General features: G+C 37.0%; 2 protein-coding genes and 2 non-coding genes across 4 annotated transcripts; all 4 read left to right on the top strand.

Annotated features, from left to right (window-relative positions):
- LOC103034276 (protein NipSnap homolog 2) lies at nt 1-9,289 on the top strand. The gene is made up of 10 exons (XM_007231698.4): nt 1-159; nt 1,368-1,507; nt 1,693-1,738; nt 3,063-3,157; nt 3,500-3,570; nt 5,258-5,398; nt 5,578-5,609; nt 6,531-6,625; nt 7,669-7,752; nt 7,841-9,289. The coding sequence occupies exons 1-10, from the start codon at nt 68-70 to the stop codon at nt 7,903-7,905; spliced, it is 861 nt and encodes a 286-aa protein (XP_007231760.3). The 5' UTR covers nt 1-67; the 3' UTR covers nt 7,906-9,289.
- Nucleotides 9,290-10,792: 1,503 nt separating this feature from the next.
- On the top strand, nt 10,793-18,690 carry cct6a (chaperonin containing TCP1, subunit 6A (zeta 1)). Its single transcript, XM_007231699.4, has 14 exons — nt 10,793-11,005; nt 12,697-12,760; nt 12,905-13,039; nt 13,218-13,391; nt 13,733-13,836; nt 14,057-14,167; nt 14,307-14,466; nt 15,123-15,205; nt 15,462-15,558; nt 15,666-15,813; nt 17,040-17,173; nt 17,356-17,458; nt 17,922-17,994; nt 18,320-18,690. Exons 1-14 carry the CDS (start codon nt 10,869-10,871, stop codon nt 18,390-18,392), a joined length of 1,596 nt encoding a protein of 531 aa, XP_007231761.2. The 5' UTR covers nt 10,793-10,868; the 3' UTR covers nt 18,393-18,690.
- Nucleotides 15,235-15,370, top strand: LOC125782526 (small nucleolar RNA SNORA15). The gene has a single exon (XR_007425233.1). It is a non-coding gene; the product is annotated as a small nucleolar RNA SNORA15 (small nucleolar RNA).
- Nucleotides 18,071-18,203, top strand: LOC125782527 (small nucleolar RNA SNORA15). The gene has a single exon (XR_007425234.1). It is a non-coding gene; the product is annotated as a small nucleolar RNA SNORA15 (small nucleolar RNA).
- Nucleotides 18,691-21,086: the final 2,396 nt, after the last annotated feature.

Genomic DNA, 21,086 nt, shown 5'->3' with positions numbered 1-21,086 from the left:
GCGATTTAGAGAAACTTCAGTCCAGCCTTATGTAGCAGGAACTGCATCTGCTCGACATTCAGGGAAGATGGCGACGAGAATCCTTCAGAGTCTGGGAAACGGCCTGAACCAGGCGAAAAATGGGGTTCGGTCCAAACAGCAGGTGGCATTAACTCTCAGGTTAGACTGATATTGACCGCTTCAGGCCTCGGGAGGTCGGGGTGAAGTCCGGCACGGCTGGTTTTCATACACTTTTGTCTTGTGTTTACTCTCCGCTCCGAGCCCCACTGACCCGAGTACAGCAGCGCACTCGGCGGAGCTGCCAGCTAGCAGCGACAGGCTAGGCTACTTAACCTAGCTAAGCTAAGCTAAGCTAGCTGGGTTTGAATGGTATGGAGGGGTCCTGAGGCTTGTAGAGAGTTTGAGTTGCTTCAGAATGAGCACAGCCTGTTAAATGTTCGTCAGGAGAAATATTTTCCTCTGTGTTGGATTTTGTAGAGTCTGCTGTACTGCACAAACTTTAAGCAGCTGCTGATTTCTGGGTGTTCATGCAGTGCAGTGGCCACTGGCCACAAGATTGAGCTCAAGGTCATTTTGAAAGCAGTGTTGTAACATGATAAGATTTGTGTTTGTGGCTTATGGCCAGGATTTTAAAGCTCTGTCCAGTGATTTTACATTTAATAACAAATGAGTGTGCTGTTATATAGTTAGATAAGATGTAGGGAAGACATGGCTTTGCCTTGCAGTGGCATGGCTGGCTGGAGTCCAGGTAAACATAGCTATGATGATATCAAATCAAATGTATTTATATATTGCTGTTTTACAACTAATGTCACAAAGCAGCTTTACAGAAATGTAACAGCAGAGCAGAGAATCAGACAAAACATTGAACATACTTTGAGTGTAACCAGGGCTCACATGTACGTTTATACTATTACATATACAATTGCATGCACTGTAAGTTCTAATGTGTAAGAGGGGGGGGGACCCATCCTCTTGTGGTCAGACAACTTATAAGTGAATGTTAAAATGTCATTATACTCATTATACATCCACTTAGAGCAAGTATTGTGAGTTCCAGTTAGAGTTAGAGTTCCAGAGACTTCCATCTGTCTTAGAGGAACCTGAGGTTGAATATCCATCAGTATCAGGCTGCATATGTTGGCAGTCAGTAATTTGGAGAAAGGCAGAAAGATGGAATTGATTTTGGCTAGACAATATGCAACATTAATATAGTGTGTGTCTTAATGACTTCGGCAGTTCTGAATATAACAACCTAACTATGTGTAGAGGTAATTTTGACAAAAGGGTTCCCCTTTTGAGTGTCTAAAAATACCACTGATTGACTACTTGCCAAAAAGATTTTTATTTATTTTCTCTCCTTCCAGGAGTCTATCAGCATCCTCAAACAGAAACCGTGAAGACAGCTGGTTCAAATCTCTCTTTGTCCGAAAGGTCGACCCCAGAAAAGATGCACACTCTCACCTCCTGGCCAAGAAAGAAGACAACAATCTCTACAAAATCCAGTGTATGTCCCCAAAATCTACACACAGACACCACTGATGCACTCAAAAGTCTATAAAACACTGAATTACACTGCTGCAATTGCTTTGATTTAAAGGACAGATTAAGCTGGATTATGTGAAGATTTATTCCTTTGGTCGCTCAGAGCACGATCTGTCACAGTCCATAACATGCCTTTCTTTTCTACAGTTCACAATGTCAAGCCAGAGTGCCTTGATGATTATAACAAACTTTGGTAAGATCATCCATATTGAGATGGTGTGTAGTTAGTTGCTGACTAATATGTGCTGTATTAATTAGTTTCAGTCAACAGTAGTTAACCCAAACTAAATCAGTAATTGCAGTTTCAGGCTTATGTTACGTAAATAGATGTTGTGTATGGTTAAATAATTATTTCTGTCACACAAAAACCTTGTATCTCCAAAACATGGGAGTGGGTAGAGTAGTCAAAATCTGAACTCAAGTAAAAGTGCTGTTATTTTTAAATACTATTTAGTTGAATAATTAGTTAAAGTTGAAGAAGTTGTTTTGTTATGTCTTGGCTCATGCAAACTGTGATGCGGGCATTAGGAATAAACAGTAGATGAGTCAAGTCCACATTTTGTTGGTGCATATTTATCTTGTTTTCTTAAATAATAGTAATTTAAAAGGCAGAAGATTTTCTACTGTAATAGTTTAAAACCTATTTTAATAGGTGTCCTACATTCCTATGGTTTGTGGTATTGAGAAACACCCAAGGTGCCTGTGGCCAAAAGCTGCTTCTAATTCTACTCAATTGTTCAACAGTTTCTTGTAAATTTTCACATGAAGCATGATGGGAAATAATCTCAAAGGAATGTAGTTGCAGTCTTGCAAGCAGTGACCCTGCAAGTTTTCAGTTTGTTTTTAGGTGTATGAGTGTGAGATTCGTCTTGTGTGGGTGGCATTAGAAATGATCTAGTAAAAAGACTCCTGAAGTAGTGATTTACAAAAACAGCCTGTTCAAATAAACAATAATACTTCAGGTTAAGAGACAAGCAAATAATGATATAATGCAAATAATAATGGAAAAAAAACAAAATGTCAATTTCAGAGAAGAAGGTTAAAATATGTTTATGTAAAATATGCTTTTATACTCAATATAAAACAGTATAATTTATTTTTCCCCATGTCATTTTGACATACGTCTCCAGTACAACTAAAAAATTATAATGTCAAGAAGAGCCAAATAAATGAAGATACAAGGTTTTTACGTGACAGTAACATCATGTTCTTATTTTAGCTTCTGTATAAGACTGTGTATCATAAATATGATTTTTGCTCAGCTGTGTAGAAAATATTTTGGAAATAGCCAGTGGGAAATTTAAAGAGTTCTAGGCTGTTCTAGGCTTTGTTCTTTCCCAACAAGTGATTTAACATCAATTTAACACATTTTATAAACGTTAATATAAGTAGATGAGCTCTTTATGTACTTGCTTTGGTGCATTTTTACAGCATACTGCAGATAGTATAATAATATCCTAAATGTTTTGTGAGGTACTGCAGTCATGTACTGTCTTGTTTTTTCTCTGTACTTACAGTGAAGCTGTCTTACCAAATATCCACTCGGACCCTCAGTACCCATGTGAGCTGGTGGGCACCTGGAACACGTGGTATGGAGAGCAGGACCAAGCAGGTGAGCATGGGTCTGGCTTCTTATTTATAGTTTAAGGACCCACAACCAGACCATTCTTCTTACATAGTTGGATTGTTGCACATGAAGTACCTGTCTTTGCAATGTTCATTTACAGCAAGCGTACTGGGAATGTGTCATAGAAGGTATTACCACCAACAGTAGACAGCATAGTGGGTGGTAATGGTCGTGACCAGCAGCATCTTGTTAGAAGTGTCTATGGCAGAAATCACACCCACATTCATTGCATTAGCTACATATTACTCCATAATTTTTTTTGTGTGACTGTGCTGCCATCTTTACATAATCTAGTCAATTGTTTGTGATTCCTTTTGTCTTTCTCAGTACACCTGTGGCGGTACAGAGGAGGTTACCCTGCATTGACTGAAGTCATGAACAAACTCAGAAAGAACAAGGTAAGCAGATATGGCTAATTGTAAGCGAAAGAGTACGGTTAGCCTTTACACAATGTTGTTACAGTGCAAGAGTGTTCTAGGTGAACACAATTCTAGGTAGCCATTAGAGGAGCTGAAAAAAAAATTATTCTTTAAAGAATCGTAATTCCTAATCCTGGTGATTCTGAATTGATTCAAAATGCGTTTAGATTTTATTTTTTGCTGCTCCTAATCCAGACAGTAATGCATACCGCATTGCGCATTGTGTTTGGGCACAATTAGGATTTTACAATGTTCCGGGGAAGAGAGAGCTTGACATAAGCTCACTTGTTTGCAAGCAGTGTAAAATGAAACTGAGGTACTTCAGAAATACAACAATTACCCTGAGCTAAAAGAAGCTGAAAAGCCACCAAAAGCAGACCAGCGAACTCTAGAGCAATGCAACAAACTTCCTGCTCTGAAGATTTCCCACTCAATTGCTGCTATATTGCAAAGAAAATTACGACCATAAAGCTCAGTCGAGGGGAGGGCTTTAAGTTTATGGTTTAGTGATAAAGCAGTGCCACAACTCTACACTGTAACAAAGAATAAAGTGGGAGAAGCTCTAATTAATGCCAATAGACTACCACTTATGTGTGACTCCTGGATCCAGTTGTATGTTTAATATTTAAGTTTTGAAAATGTAGCCACGATGCAATATGCTTAAAAAGACTGTGATGTCAGTGTGTAATTTTAAGGTTATGTTTTACAGATTTACAAAAAATTAAATGTTGCAAAAATATTTAATACAGTAAGGAACCTAAAATTATTGTTTTAAATAAAAGTTCTATTTGTTTAAAATATAATTTTATCTTCTCAATCATATAATTTAAACAAGCTCTATAGACCATTTGAATTGAAAATATCGATTCTGAATCGAACCGTGACCCCAAAAACCGGAAACGAATCGAATAGCCAAACACTGAGGGATTTACACCTTTAGTAGCCATATGGTTTGTACAACCATCATCATTTGTTAAGGCCTTCTCCACATGCATTAAAAAATCTTTCTATCCACACAAAAACAAAAAATGCTCCTAAAAGCCCTAATACCTCACACATATTTTGATGTCAGAAAGACATCGAAAAGACATTCAAACATATTAATGCAGTACTATTTTCCACTCTGTAGAGTTCAAAACATTTTTAACACTGACATATCCATGCCACATCTTTAAATTAACCACCCATCAGTGATCAAATAGAAAAGTGTTGTTTTTGTAGCTTTTTCAAAGTTGAGAACAGGATGCTTTGTCACAGTGTAATGAGACATTTATTAGTCTGAAGTCATTTGTGAACAGCATTGTCAGTGGTTTCAAAAAGCTGTGTATTGCTTATCCACACAAAGACTGGAGGCCAAAACACAGAAGAAATAAACTGTTTTGTGAAAATTACCTTAAATTGACATTTCAGATAGAAACAATTAAATTGTTATCTTAAAGGTGAAACATTGCCCTTAACGTTCTGTAGGATACCTTTATTAATCCCGTTTTACATTTTCCTAACTATAAATAAATAAAAAACAAACCGATTGTAAGACTATAAATAAATAGTGTAAATATAGTGTAATTTGTACTTAAAAAATTAAATGACAATGGCTCATTAATGTTTTATCTGCTTCTGTTTCCTTTTGCAAAGTTAACAAATTATTAATTGTGTTTCTGATCAGGAGTTTATGGAGTACCGAGAAGAGCGTGGGAAGATGCTGCTGTCCCGCAGGAACCAGCTGCTTCTGGAGTTCAGCTTCTGGAATGAACCTGTGCCCAGATCCGGACCTAACATTTATGAACTCAGATCCTACCAGCTGAGGGTATGGAAGAGACTATCCTTGTCCTCAGTTAAACAGTTGACCAATGACCTTATTGAGATATGGAAATCAAAATGGTGTGAAATCTTGTAAATACAGCTCACTTCAGATGTTTAGTCCTGTTTTACACTTTTTATAATCATTATTATAATGATTTTGTGCGCATCTTTTTTTTCTTTTAGCCTGGAACTATGATTGAATGGGGAAATTACTGGTAAGTGAGAACATTTCTCATTACACTTATATTTTGTAGTAGGAAGTATGTCATATAAAGCAATGTAATTGAGTGTGTTATGGATGTTTCTCCATTATTGCCTTTACAGATGAGTAGTTGCTGAATTGTGGAAGTGGAGGGTAACATTTCTCGTGCTTAAACCATGAAAATTTAAAAACAGATTAGAGAGAGAATGAATATAAACACATTTCAATTTGATCCCTTATTCAGCTTGTATTAATTTTTGATATACATATTTGCTTGTTGAAATTTATTCTTTACAATTTCCTAAATTGAATGAACAATCTCAAAATCAAGGATTCTGCATGCCTCTATTTAAAACTTAATAATTACAAAGAAAAGATATATTGGAAACGATTGCAATTTAGTAAATTTGGTGATCATTCTACAAACATTAAAAAGCATGCCCTATATAGGTGAGTAGTTATTTATTAAACCACCGTGGTTTGGAATTATGGGTTTATGATGCATCGCCAATGGTCTAATTTTGTTTTGATGTCGGATTACAGCAGGTAAATAAAACTGATAACCTGGCAACCATTTGACACACTCACACACTGATGCATGAACAGTCCGGCACTGCCACTGTGAAATTGCAATTTTAATAATTTTAGTTAATATCATTAAAACATTTATCATTTTAATGATCAACAAGAAAACCTCACACAGTGGTGCCTTTCCAACATGAACTTTGGACACTGGACAATTGTTTTTAATTATTTTATTTATTTTTAATTATTTATTGCTATTGTTACAGGCCACAATGAGGTGGTGTTCATCATTATTGGATTAGAAATTCAGTATACCAAAGCAATCTCTAGATATAATATATAAATAAATTATATGAACAAAATAGCTGTAATAACTGGTCTAAAAAAAGGGACTGAATTATATCAACAGGGCTCGGGCCATTGAGTTGCGGCAGCAGAACAACGAGGCTGTAGGAGGCTTCTTCTCTCAGATCGGAAGCTTGTACATGGTACATCACCTCTGGGGTAAGTGACCATTAGCTGTATCTTCATCTCATTAACTTGCCCAAAAAAAATAGCCCAGCATAGACCATGCCTTTATGTAGTCTGTATTATGTTTATTTATACAATTCAGATTCTGAAGAAAGCTGACTAATTTATTTGTGTAATGCATTATTTATCTGTCTTTGGAGCAGTTTTGAAAGCTGTTAAGGGACACTAGGTAAGGTAACCAGCAGCTTTCCATAAGTCTTACATTATGTTCTCACCACAAAAAAAGTTGATTTGGAACCAGCCTGAGATTACCACCCCTCAGGGGACTGTTTTGGTAATATTCAAGTTAGGGATAAACCCAAATTAAAATTTGTGAAACAAAACAAAACATTTTCAGGATATTGAACATTTCTTTGCAGGTTTTCATAAATTTAGACATTTTTTTAATTGCATAAAATAAATAGTTTAAATGTAAATATGGTTCCTGCAGAAGAAATTGCAGAACTACAATTTTAACCTATATTTATATATTTACAGTGAACATTTTTAACATTCCAGCAAACAAACTAACAGAGCATAATATTATTGGTATTTTTTGAGCCAAATGATTTTGGTTGCAGAATATTTAGTGCATCCCTAATCTGAGTATTATTACATTATTCATGCGTGTTCAGACAAATCACATCAAAATGATCTCTTCTGGATTCAGGTTTCCGGTTTTGTCCCTCTGTTACTTCTAAGAAGTGGACCTAAATTTGCTACAATTACACCCCTAAATATGACCAACATTCAAAATGTTGTGTAATGTGAACCAGGCATTTTGGACTTGAGTTAAAGTGAAAGTCAAAGTCCCATAATCTTTCAAAGGGTGTATGATACATGCCATAAATGGCTCTTTTTTAAGTTTTGAGAATCACTGGAGCTGTTGGTTATCACAGCCATTTGGTTTTGCTAATATTCTGATAAAGAACACTTAAGGTCTGCAGTGCTGTAGACTTTTTAGGACTATAGTCAGACATGGATTTGGTTGAAAACCATTGCAGTTTTTTGTTCCTTAACCTTTCTTGCCTTTCCAGCTTACAAAGACTTGCAGTCAAGAGAGGAAACTAGAAACGCAGCCTGGCAGCATGAGGGCTGGGATGAAGCTGTCTACTACACAGGTAAGTATAGGAACATAGAACTGATGTTAAAATATTATCGATTAAGAATTCCAACTCTAATTTTGTGACTTTTTTTTTCTCTCATTAGTTCCCTTGATTCAGCACATGGAGTCAAGAATAATGATTCCAATGAAGACTTCACCCCTGAAGTAGTTTTTAGCAGCGGTCCTCACAGAAACCCACAAATCAAAAGGATTTTATAAGATTCCCATTATTAGTCAGAATTTGCACTGCCATGGATTTCTGCTCAGTTTTTGATCATTTCTGGGGTTCTGGTCCTTCATCAATTTGTCATTTTTAGGACGTGTCCTTTTCTCCCCATTCCATCATGTTCAGTGGTCTTATCTGTTCCTGATTGATCAGAACCCACTTGTCAAACACAAGACAGCTAAATACATACTGACCACTAAACACTAACTCTGCATCAGCAGGGCTCCTGAAATTTGACTTTTAAAGTATGGAGGACAGCTTTAGAGCAAGAAATATTTTCACCGTTGTCAGTGCAGCATGAGAATTAATGAAATGGCAGTGGTGGTGTTTTATTCAAAACCTCAATAAGTCTCAGTTCATTTTTGGGCTGTTAATTTTGCCATAGGCATGACTCATATTTTTCGCATTTTTTTAAAAAGTGCTTTGGTAGCAAGAACATTTGTTTGAGTGTGCCAGACATGGTCCAGCATGGTAATCATATATTCAGGAGATTTTTTTTGTTTGTTTGTAGGTTAAACAGGTTGACATGCACGCAGTCTCGCTTTGAAAAGAATATTAATTTGGGGTTTCACTCATTTCAAACGTTTTTGGACTTCTGAACATTTACTGTGGGTGGTTTCATTGCAGTAAATATACCTAAAACCCCATGGGTAAGTGAAATTAACCCATCTAGTGTAAAGCTTTCATGTATAAATCATGCCAAGTCATGCCACTAGCCTTGCACTCTCACTTGCAGTATGGTTCTTAAAAAAAAGCGGTTTATGTACAAGCGTATGGACTTTTCAGTTTTGTATCATTCAGTCACAGATGCTGAATAACTAAGACTAAGAAAATGTTACCGAATGGTTATAATGTGTGTGGTGAATGGATGAAAACATTCAAGTTTCTTTTGTATTTGCACTCCCTTCTTAAATGAAGAACAAAAACGGTTGAAATGCCTCTTTACTAAATCAAACTTTTGATTTGCAGAACATTCTTGTATTGATTACCTATCACTGACTAGATTACAGCCATGGCTTGTGTAACAAACTGTAGTACATGTTCTATATTAATGAAATTATAGATGAAACTCTCAATACTGATCATCGGATGATGTTGGCTTTGATCAAACCCTGGCCATGTATCACAAAAGCTAGAAACTCCATCTTAACACTCTGAAGTGCAGGCCTACCTGCCATTTTTAGGTCTGCTCAGCCATACTGTGAGACTTGGTTGGAAACTGAATTATGAACACTTTCTTAATGTGTAATGTGGTTTTATTTAACATCCAGTGCTTTGAAAAGTTTAGCTGTACATACTGAATTAAATTTGATTGAACTACAGACAATTTCTTCTGTTCATTTTCTACTGTCTTGTGTGAAGTGCAGATTAAGAATGGGGATACAGCTTCACAAGGGGAAATTGTGTTCTTCAGAGATGATAAATGACATGACATTGTGAGTTTTGAACTTGCTTTTTTTATTAAATGAGTTTGGTTGAACCTCAAGCAGTTAGTACCTTTACAAGAAACTGCTACCTCAGATAACCTGCCCATGTGGAGTCTGTATGGTAATTGGGAATCAGAGGCTTTTGAATATGGGTTTCATGTTGAAGAGTTAACATGGGCCCCAACTTGGTTGAACAGGCCACATTGGGCCTATGTGGGACCCACATAAGATTTAAAGTTAAATGTAATGATGGGGCCTGTTTGGAAAACCCAACTGAGTACCAGTAACAACACATGCAAACTCACTCAGCCCAAGCCCACATTTGCACCCATATTATCTTAGCAGTATTTAAAATAAACAACCAACATCAGGTAGCCCACATGTTTGCATTTTACATTATAAGTAATATAAATGCTTTAATGGTATTAATGTTACTTTACTAAAAAAACTTACTACTGGACGGCAGACTGCATTGTTCAAATCAGGAAAGAATCATTCTTTTGAAACGATTCATTTATTTAAACAATGTAACAGGTGGAAGACTACTAATAAAATTGTAATAGGAGAAATATCGTAACACCAAACAAAAGTTAGTTATTTAAAAAAAACATTTAATCATAGTTTCCAAATAATGTATTGATTACTGAAGTGAGTTACTCAGAAATATGGCACAGAAGGTAAGAATTGAGTTGACTGAACCAATGAATCGAACTTTGGAATCGAATTAAACGAGCAGTTCAAATGAATCAATTAGAGTAAAGTGAATCAGTCATCAGACGAACTTTCTGTCCAGTCATTCCACAAATAAATTCAAATAAATTGATAATATTTTGATTACTCTGTTGTGCATATAGTACACAACATATAAAACAACCAAGTATATTTTAAGTAAAACAGGTAAGTTTTAGAGCATTCTTTTTTTTAGCAGATTTAACTCCGTATTATACCTTAGATCAGGTATTTATTTTTTTTACATTCAAGACATTTAAGAGAAAAAATAAATGCAATTCGACTAAGAAAACCTTAAATTTAACAAACTTAACTCATTTTAATATGCGTACATAGATATCACCATAATTAAAAAACGTGTGTCCGTATAATAAAATAAATATCTACAGTAGAGACATTACAATTAAAACTATCCAGTACCCCTCTATCTATACGTTTAATATCTATCATGTAGCCAGTTATCAGAATTATCAGACAAATAATTGTCGAAAGAATCGATTCAGTCTACTGAATCGAACTCCTCACTACGAAAGATTCAAAGCGTAAGTTCTATCCGCCGTTACTGACACCTCGAACAGCCAATCAGACCCTCTAATCTCCATCGTCGGCTCGGCCCGTGGCCAATCAGGGCGGGCTGTGGGCGGGTCCGGGTAGAGCGTGCTGGAGGTTTCTGGAAGCCGTGCGCTGCTGCTCTCTCTCCAGCTGGCCCTCGTGAACGGCCTCGCTCTAACGACGCTGTAGCTCGGCACCATGTCTGCGATAAAGGCGCTTAACCCGAAAGCGGAGGTCGCCAGGGCTCAGGCGGCCCTGGCCGTGAACATTAGCGCGGCTCGGGGGCTTCAGGATGTTCTGAAGAGTAACCTTGGACCGAAAGGGACCATGAAAATGTGGGTGAAGTTTTGGTTCGGCTTTGTTAACCGCTTTTGTCTGCGCACGCGCTTTAGCCCGTCTGCTACCTCGAGCCTGTTAGCTAGCTAGCTTTTAGTTAACCGTCAAAACCACACAGTTGTAGCATAAGAGCGCTCTTTGAAGTGCCCCAGCGTCTGTGGTAGTGGCATTCTCTGCTGTGCTAATAACGGAAACATTTTTGGGCTGAACTGTACGTATACGCAGGCAGAAAACTGCTAAGCTAACTCACTGCTTGAAACTCAGTGTAGCCGCCTTTGCTAACTAGCTAATTAGCTACCCTGCTGCCCCTAAATCCACATGGTTCCTGTGCGGCGGCTTTAGTAGCGTTAGCTAACGCTAGCTAAGCTAGCTTTATGAGGTAGCGGCGCTGTAGAGGCGCAGAGATTACTTACTCATTCTCTGATATACTAGAGAGGTTAGCTAACTAGCTACTGATATATTTGTCTTGATATTTAGGACTATAACTAATGTAAGCTAGCTAACATTACCTACTTTACTGCATAAATCTGTCTGACCATCTCCAGCATCACCCTTTACTTTAACCGGTCTTCTGTCTGCTGTCTGACCCACCCTTTTCTCAACTGTCTCTTGTTCCTCAGGAACTTGGGCTGGTTAACGTTTTGTATTCTAACCTGAGTTGGTTAAATGGCATATATAGCAACAGCTCTGGTAAAACAAAAAAGAGACCATTTAAAATGATTGTTTTTTTTATTTTATTTTACCTAATTAAAAATATGGAATACAACCAAGAGGAAGATGGATTGATCACATTTTTACACCAGGAGTGGCATAAAGATATTTAAAAGCAGTGTGTAAGGCTGGTGGAGGAAAGCATTCCAAGATGCACCAAAACTGTGATTAAAATCCAGGATAACTATACCGATTTTTTATTTCTTAACTCCTAAAACGTTATGAATTTGAACTTGTTTTTGTTGCATTATTTGAACTCTAAAAGCTCAGCATCTGTTTTGTTGTTTTCTCATTTTCTGCAAATAAATGCTCTAAATGACAATATGGTTATTTGGAATTTGGGAGGAACGTTGTTAGTAGTTTATAGAATAAAACAACAATGTTCATTTTACTTAAACATATACCTATAAATAGCAAAATCAGAGAAACTGATTCATAAACTGAAGTGGTCTCTTAATTTCTTCCAGAGCTGTATACAGTTTTAGTTGATTTTAACCTGGAGCCACGTTCTCTCTCTTAGGTTCATTTCATAATTATTAATTTGTAAACCATTTTTCAAAAGTGAAGCCAAATGATTATTTAATCAGATGAACTAACCTAAGTGAGTATCTAATTCATGTATTTTTCTTAGTTTAGAAACTTGACATGGAATAAGGAATGTAAAACATTCAAATAAATGTTTTAAGTTGTTAAACTGTTTGTAACAAAGCTGTAAAAGCAAAAAGTACACATTTTAAAGGAGCTACTTTTATTTCCAGGTCTAACCCAGTACACCTAGTTTGAGCTACATTCTGTAGCTACATAATGTCCTGTAATGATGCTCTCAGGATGTTCAGTGTATGTCACTTGAAAATGTCATGAGTTAAAGTGACGGACCCAGTTCTGTACCTAGCTTTCCAAATGTTTAAAGAGTTTGTGTCACACGTCACCAGATGCTCTTTTGTGTTAACAGTGCTCTTGTGTGTTTGAATGTCTACAGGCTTGTGTCCGGTGCAGGAGACATCAAGCTTACTAAAGATGGCAATGTTCTGTTGCACGAAATGGTAAGTAGTTACCTACTAGTTATTATATCCTGCTTCACCCCTTTCTTCACAGTTTCATTATTACACCTGATGTACACTAATGTAGTGCTGGATCTTTGTGCAACAAAACAAGATAATGCTTATCTTTTCCATTGTTATTTATAGCAAATCCAGCATCCTACTGCATCCTTGATTGCAAAGGTGGCCACAGCTCAGGATGACATCACCGGCGATGGCACCACTTCCAACGTGCTCATAATTGGAGAGCTACTGAAACAGGCAGACCTTTACGTTTCTGAGGTTGGCATGTGTATTATGCTTATTCTGTTTAAATGTACACCATAGAAAATGTATTGAAGAAACAAATTAGTAAATTTGAGGTGTTTGGAAGATTACTTAACATAAATGTATTTGTTGATAACTAATTTGTGAGTGTCACTGAATTTCTGTTTTCCTTCTATCTTGTGTACTTCATTAGGGCCTCCACCCCAGAATCATCGCAGAAGGCTTCGAAGCCGCTAAGGACAAGGCCCTGGAGGTGCTTGAGGAGGTGAAGGTCACCAAGGAGATGGATCGAGAGACTCTCATCAATGTGGCCAGGACCTCACTGAGGACCAAGGTTCACACACAGTTGGCTGACCTGCTCACAGAGGTCAGGAAAAGAGGGTTTTCTCCTATTAATATTTAAATAATGGCTTTCTTGCATTTAATAGTAGGAGTACATTTTTAATGATCTAGTCTGCCATTAAAAGGTGATGCAGTTGTTTATAAACAAGGCTTAGACCAAGTATTCATTTGCAGTGTTATTTTTGCTTTATCTCAGAGATGTTGCCAGCGGGTGTAAGGACAGCTTTATATTGGGACAGCTAAATATTAATTTTTATTGATCCCCACAATTATTTTTCTGTTGATTATTGATCTGGTTTTATTCAGTCCAATTCCTAACAATCAATAACTGTTTTGTGTGTTTGCTCTTTGATTTAATCGCTTTAGGCTGTTGTGGACGCTGTGCTGGCCATAAAGAAACCAAATGAACCTGTTGACCTTTTCATGGTGGAGATCATGGAAATGAAGCACAAAACCGAGAGCGACACACAGTAAGAAACTGCATTGATCGTTTATTTTCCTTTCTATAGTTTTTAACATTTGCTTTGCATGTATATTGATTTTGACATTGAATTTAATTTGAGTATTTGGTGTTCAACTGAGAGACGTGTACAACCAGTATTCTAAAAGTACCCTTGGTAATTCATGTGTTTTTATATTGTACAATTGAATCAGAGTTGCTAAACTCCTGTGTGATCTGTTGCTTTTCAGGTTGATTAGAGGTTTGGTGTTGGATCATGGAGCCAGACATCCAGACATGAAGAAGAGAGTGGAGGATGCTTTTGTCCTGACCTGCAATGTTTCTTTGGAATATGAAAAAACGTATGTTCAGCTGGTTACCCCATGCTTTAGGCTAGGAATGTGTTATGATGTATGATAAAGGCGATATTTAGCTGTGAAAAAAAAACTCCTGTGATGGGTTTAATTGAATACTTACTGTTGAGTAATGCTGTTTCCACAGAGAGGTGACCTCTGGTTTCTTCTACAAGAGCGCTGATGAGCGGGAGAAGCTGGTAAAGGCTGAGAGGAAATTCATTGAAGAACGTGTCCAGAAGATCATTGCGCTCAAGAACAAAGTTTGTGCTGACAACGACAAGGGTTTTGTCGTCATCAACCAGAAGGTACCGTTAACTGTTATAATCTGCTTTAAAAAACAGTCTGTAAGAATAGAATAGAATACAGTTTGCTAAAGATCATCAAGTATTTGGTCACACCTGTTTGATGGAGTTAAACAAGGTCTGGTCAATATGTACAGGATTGAAATTGTTACTCTGCTTCCCAAAGTTACAAGTACAGCAAGATAAAAATATAAATATAAAATAATGAGAGACACTACAACAAGGTCGCAGATAAAGACGTGTGTGAGACAAGAGACACAAGACAATAGTGCAATAGTGGTTGGGTTTTTTAAGAGGGAATGACAGTACCATACCAGAGTAGATCATGTGCAAAGATTTTTTAACATTAAGAATTAATATACTTTTTTAGTCTTCAAAGAAACAAAGATTATTCTGCACCCTTTGGTGCTTGTGTAGCACGTTTTGGTCTTAAGCTGTAGAGACACTGTTTTCGGGAATGCCCACTCTGATGGTAGGTGCCATATTGCTAGGTCGTTCCCTATTTAAAGTTATAGGCATTTTATGTTAATGTAAGGCATTACCACCCTTCTTTGTCTTTGATCTGTGTATTTTAACAGGATCAGTAGGTAGTTTGATTTGTCTCAAGACCTTAGCTGTGACGTCAGTAGTAGTATCTAAACTGTTTTGTTTTCTTGCAGGGTATTGATCCGTTTTCTCTGGACGCTCTGGCCAAAGAGGGCATCGTTGCCCTGCGCAGGGCAAAGAGGAGGAACATGGAAAGGTAGGGATCAAATTAAATCAGTGCTACAGGCATGGCTGAATTCTGTTTTACTCTGTCTGTAGTAAATTCAGTCAGACACCATGCAAGATTACCCTACTCTCACTCTTTCTGTTTTAGTGGTATCTTAATTTATGTTACCACTGACATGAGGGAGAGTATACAAACCAATGTATTCTTTGGTCTAAAGGCTTTGTGCTCTGGCCTGTCTGCGCCGTTTAACCGGTTTACAAGACATTAATATGGATTTCTTTTTCAGACTCACTCTGGCCTGTGGTGGTGTTGCAATGAACTCTGTGGATGATCTCACTCCAGAATGCTTGGGTCATGCTGGTCTTGTCTATGAACACACACTGGTCAGTTTATTTGCTTTTGGTTTCCTTTGTGTTCTCCTTGTGCACAAGATAGTTTTGTTTTTATTTTGACTGGTTTGCTGAGAATGTGTTGTCTGTCTGTGTAACAGGGCGAGGAGAAATACACATTCATTGAGAAGTGTGGAAACCCTCGTTCAGTGACCCTGCTGATCAAAGGCCCCAACAAACACACCCTGACACAGATCAAAGATGCTGTGAGAGATGGTCTGCGTGCGGTCAAAAACGCCATTGAAGACGGTAAGATGGTAGAACGCTAGCAAAAGACCTTTGGAAGTTGAATGTAGGGCGAATGAGGGCTCTTAAAGAAACCCTGGGAGTAGGCCTGACACAATAAGTTATATATAATAATATATCGGCATAGAAATTAATGCAATAAATGACTTTTTATAATTTTAGGAGCATTAAGTGCTGCTGGCATAAACAGCTCTGAAAAAAAAATTAAGAGACCACTTCAGTTTCTAAATCAGTTTCTTTGATTTTGATATTTATAGGTATATGTTTGAGTCAAATGAACATTGTAGTTTTATTAAACTACAGACAACATTCCTCCCAAATTCCAAATAAAAATATTGTCATTTAGAGCCTGTATTTGCAAAAAAATGAGATGGCTGAAATAACAAAGATGCAGAGCTTTCAGACCTCAAATAATGTAAAGAAAACAAGCTCATATTCATAAAGTTAGAAGAGTTCAGAAATCAATATTTGGTGAAATAACCCTGGTTTTTAGTCAGTTGTCATGCCATGTTCTCCTCCACCAGTCTTGCACACTGCTTTTGAATAACTTTAAGCTACTCCTGGTGCAAACATTTAAGCAGTTTAGCTTGGTTTGATGGCTTGTGATCATGTATCTTCATCTTGATTTATATTCAGAGGTTTATATAAATCAAGGAAAAACATAAAGTGGTCTCTTATTTGTTTCCAGAGTTCTCATAGTTGTCAGGTATGTTTGAGTCTGTGTCCTTTTATTTTATGATGAATTGCTAATGTAATATCTTATAGGCCTACCTGAGAGTTAAGATGTGTGAGCCTGGATGTTTGAGCTAATAGGGCAAAATATACTGTAAAAGAACAATAGTTGCATCCTAAAGCAAGTGTCAGATTATAGTGCTATTTGGAAGAAAAATAAAGGTTACCAGGTACAATAAATGATAAAAAAAGTAGATGGGCGTTGTCCTGTTGGAATAGCACACCTGTGTTCAGAAAAATGAAGACTAATGAATTAAAATAAATTACAACTACCCACCAAGTTTGATTACTGCCATTTAAATTTTTTTAAAGATGGTCAAAATCCCTCTATTGGTAGTTTGCTGCTGATATGTAATTTAAATAATTGAGGTTTAAAAGCAACTTTGAAAAGAATGCCTGATTTATGGTGATACCTTCATGGATAGGCCACTAGGGGGCATTCATACAACTTCACAAGTCAGTCTAACGCTTCTTCTTTTTTCCCCCCTTGGTCATAGGCGCTGTTGTTGCAGGAGCTGGGGCGTTTGAGGTGGCTGTGGCAGATGCTTTGGTGAAGCACAAACCCAAAGTGAAGGGCCGAGCTCAGCTGGGTGTGCAGGCGTTTGCTGATGCTCTGCTCATCATCCCAAAGGTAGAGAGATATACACCTTACCCTTCTGTTCACTTACTGTAATTCAATTGGTCATATCCAATTATAATTTTTTATTTGCTACAGATTTTTATTGTATGTTTGAACTAAATGGTTTTCATACAGCTGCTTAATTTTTTCCTTTTATATCTGATCTAACGCACGGCTGGTTGTTCTCTTTGCAGGTCTTGGCTCAGAATTCTGGCTATGATCCACAGGAAACTCTTGTGAGGCTGCAGACAGAATTCAAAGAGTCTGCTCAGCTCGTTGGGGTGGACTTGAGCACAGGTATGTTTGTTCTGAAATACTTAAAATGTTCTTAACTCGCCCTTATTTGATAAAGTTGTTAGTTCATTCATTTTACTGTGTCAATTGATTGTAGATATTTTAGTTGTGTTAACCGTAGGGAGTTAAGAGCTTTTTGGAGATTCAGACAAACAATCATGTGTTGAAATGGCAGCGCACTCGAACGTTCATTTTTGAAAACCTTCATTTTTCAGATGTGAAAAATCGTGATTTTATTTGTATTAAATGCCAAAACATACAGACCTAAGTTATCTGAAATACTCAGAATACATGTGGTCAGGGCCTTTCTTGTTACAGTAACTTAAATTTTGATTTAGGAACAATGGCATGGTACAGAGTTGGATTTATGAACTTTTCTGTTGCATTTATCTGTTTTTAATTTAATTTCCCCCATTTAAAATCCATGTAAAACTTTGGCTAATTTTTACTGTTTAAAATTTTGAAGGTGAACCCATGGTTGCTGGCGAGGCTGGTGTTTGGGATAACTACAGTGTTAAAAAGCAGCTTCTTCACTCGTGGTGAGTAGTATTTAATACTTAAGTTTGTTGCAAAAACATTTGACAAACTTTTTCATTTTTGATTTTTATATAAATGGCATGGCTGAATTCTGTTTTACTGTATCTGTAGTAAATTCAGTCAGACACCATGCAAGAGCACCTTTCTCTCCTATATTTTGAAACAGTGATGAATGATGCAGAATTCATCATGGATTTAAGAGAGGACATTGCATTTATCTAAAAGACTTGAATGCTGATATAAAATTTCCCTTGATTACAGAAGAATTTAAGTAACTGTCTAGTCTTTTTCTGACTGCTTTTCTCCATTTTCCTCTTCTTCTCACAGCACGGTAATTGCTAGCAACATCCTCTTGGTAGACGAGATCATGAGAGCTGGTATGTCTTCACTCAAAGGCTAAAATACTCAAGCATGCCAACAACCTACGGGATGAAGAAGGGCTGCAGGTGGCCTGTAGCTCAGCGTCTAGACGCCCCGAGTTCCGAGCTAAGCGCATCCTGTCTGGATTTGAACAGCAGCGACAAATGCCTCTCATTACGTGTCTGTTCATTTTGTGTCCAGTAGCATTTTTATGCCCCCATGGAATTGTCGCTCTTCCACCAGTCAATTGGGTTATTTATGAGATTTCGTTATATAAGGCACTGAACTGCGATACACACTTTTTCTTTGTTCCCATTAAATGTTTTGGTTCACACAAATGCTGAGTGTCATTTGCCTTCCCTGATGTGACTGTAAATTAATTGGATAAACCACAGATAGTCTTGCTCACTTCAACTTTTTTTATTTTATTTAAATAAAATGAACACAGTATTTTCTGATAGGTCATCTTGTTTATTAAAACTTGCTATGCATAATTAGTCTATATAAAATGCAAGAGTTCAAAAACAATGCTGCTGTTAGGGTTCAGATAACAAAAGTGATTAGTGAGAATAGTGAAATGTGATGGGCTTAAAGTCAGCTTCTCAGAGGTCCCGACTCTGATACTCAGAATTATGCACAAAAGTGTACTTAAAAAAAGTTCTGCAAACAATAATAGAACAGTAATATTGCTATAGGCTTCTTGATGAAAATGATTGCTTGGAATGTGCAACACTTCAGTTAAATTTTTTCAAAATCTACCGGACATATCAAATCCCTTCTTTCCTTCCTTCCATCTCTCTACACAACCAGCGTCATTCTGTCTGTCATTTGTGTCATCATTTCCTCATACTTCCTTCCTAACTCCTTCCATTTCAACCAAAGCATTTAATCACTTCAGTTCTTTAACATCAAGGTCTAATATAGTGGTTTAAATCGGATTGAAATCAACAAGACACGGTACAGTGTAATGGCCAACATATGTCTTGGAGGTTTGGAACTAATATTTCTTTGTAAATGATTGTGCTAATGACAGACGATATTAATATTGTAAGCTACTTTAAAAATTAAGGCATAAAATTAGAAGTTTGGGGAAAAAACATTTCTCATTATCTGCGCTCAAATGTTAATATTCATGGTTAATATAAATTAAAGTTATTCAAGTACCAGCTCGTCTTGCGTAAAACTGTTTGACATATCCCTTTGCTTGATATACATTCTTTGGATCTATAAATCTGATGTTAATTCCACAACCCAAAGAAAAAGCAGAGGAGAGAAAGAAAGAAAAACACACACACACACCACCTTGACTGACCTCTCTAAAAGGTAAGTAAATATGCACCAGAAAAGAAAACCACTTTGGTTTTGCAGTGTAAGTTACACACTCCTCCAGAAGTGAAAGCAATGAAACAACTCGATACAACTGACATTCATTAATAACGTTTTCATCACACAACACAATCCTGCTCTTAAACAATGTGTGCTAAATAGGGGTGTAACGGTACATGTATTTGTTCATGTCATGATCAGTCGGTTTGGTTTCCGCATTCGTATAGTGAATATGTCCTATTAAAGTAAAAAAGGTATGTGTGTGCATGCCATGTGTTAACTCTTAAGCTGTAAGCTTTTAGTAAACTTTAATTAGCTGTATAGAGAGAATGACTCGTCCCTTTATCATTTCTCTCTCACTCTCCTTACAATTTGGATTTAATAAAAAAAAAGGGCTGTACGATGTCAAGATTATATTTCTCAATTTTGATACAGTATAATTCTGGGATTGAGATGAACAAAATAAAAGCCACCACCTGTGGTAAACAACTGCACACTTATTTTGCCAGGTTAAGGAACCGATGATGTCCTGCCCTTTAACCCCTTCAGACCTGAATTATCTCCAGTGATGGGGAAAAAAAATGTAAGAATGCTGTTTTCTGTCTGAAATGCATATTTTACTATAAAATCTATATAGCAAAAAAACTCCAATTAACTAAAATATTTATTAGTTTTTTTTTATTGCATTAAAAGCCTGTGTATTTTATTTCATAAACCGTACCTAAACAGTAAAAAAAAAACGATTAAAAGGGTTCTAAATTACATTAAATGAGTAAAAAATTGCTGTTGCTTAGTACTAGTACTACTGTTTTTTTCCAGTGCAGTGGGTGGGGCCAAGTTACTGTTTCATTGGTTCATAAACTTGTTAATTGGCTGGTTCATGGTTCACAGCTCTCAAATAGGGTTATGTGCAACAAAACATTTAAAAATAAAGAGAATACATGATGTCCATTGGGCGATGGGCAGGTGGAGGGTTGCAAAAACTCATCATACCTGACAAGAGAAGTCAAGGAAATCTATAGGATGCTAGACTGGAAAGATGAGGAGCTTTAGTCATATTCCTCTTCCCAAAACTTGTACTGCTTAATTCACACTTCGTTGTGAACCGAACCATGACTTAATGTACCGTTACACCCCTAGTTCTAAACATTCTAATCAAACAAGGTCACCTGCGTTCTGCCCGTCGTCTCCACACAGTTGCTGGTGTTAACCAAACCATTTTGTCATAAGGCAAAGTTCTACATACAGTCCTTGCATACTGGTGTAACCTGAAGTTCAGTCTCATAGTTCTGTGGAAGAAGGCAAACAAACTGCACATTTTGTTCCTGCTTTAAGTCCACTGTGAAATGTCTTAACTGCTGCTCCAAACTTCCGTCAACTTCCATTCCTTATACACTGATGTACCAGA

Source organism: Astyanax mexicanus, chromosome 17, assembly GCF_023375975.1.
Source record: "Astyanax mexicanus isolate ESR-SI-001 chromosome 17, AstMex3_surface, whole genome shotgun sequence".
NCBI lineage: Eukaryota > Metazoa > Chordata > Actinopteri > Characiformes > Acestrorhamphidae > Astyanax > Astyanax mexicanus.
This window is presented reverse-complemented; position numbering and strand designations above follow the sequence as displayed.

Bases quoted from the DNA above. Each gene is read 5' to 3' on its own strand.
- LOC103034276 (XM_007231698.4), top strand. From the start codon at position 68: ATGGCGACGAGAATCCTTCAGAGTCTGGGAAACGGCCTGAACCAGGCG. The intron at 1,508-1,692 runs GTATGTCCCCAA...TCTTTTCTACAG, and splicing joins CAATCTCTACAAAATCCAGT to TTCACAATGTCAAGCCAGAG. The intron at 1,739-3,062 runs GTAAGATCATCC...CTGTACTTACAG, and splicing joins GATGATTATAACAAACTTTG to TGAAGCTGTCTTACCAAATA.
- cct6a (XM_007231699.4), top strand. From the start codon at position 10,869: ATGTCTGCGATAAAGGCGCTTAACCCGAAAGCGGAGGTCGCCAGGGCT. The intron at 15,206-15,461 runs GTAGGGATCAAA...TTTCTTTTTCAG, and splicing joins AAGAGGAGGAACATGGAAAG to ACTCACTCTGGCCTGTGGTG. The intron at 17,459-17,921 runs GTATGTTTGTTC...AAAATTTTGAAG, and splicing joins TGGGGTGGACTTGAGCACAG to GTGAACCCATGGTTGCTGGC.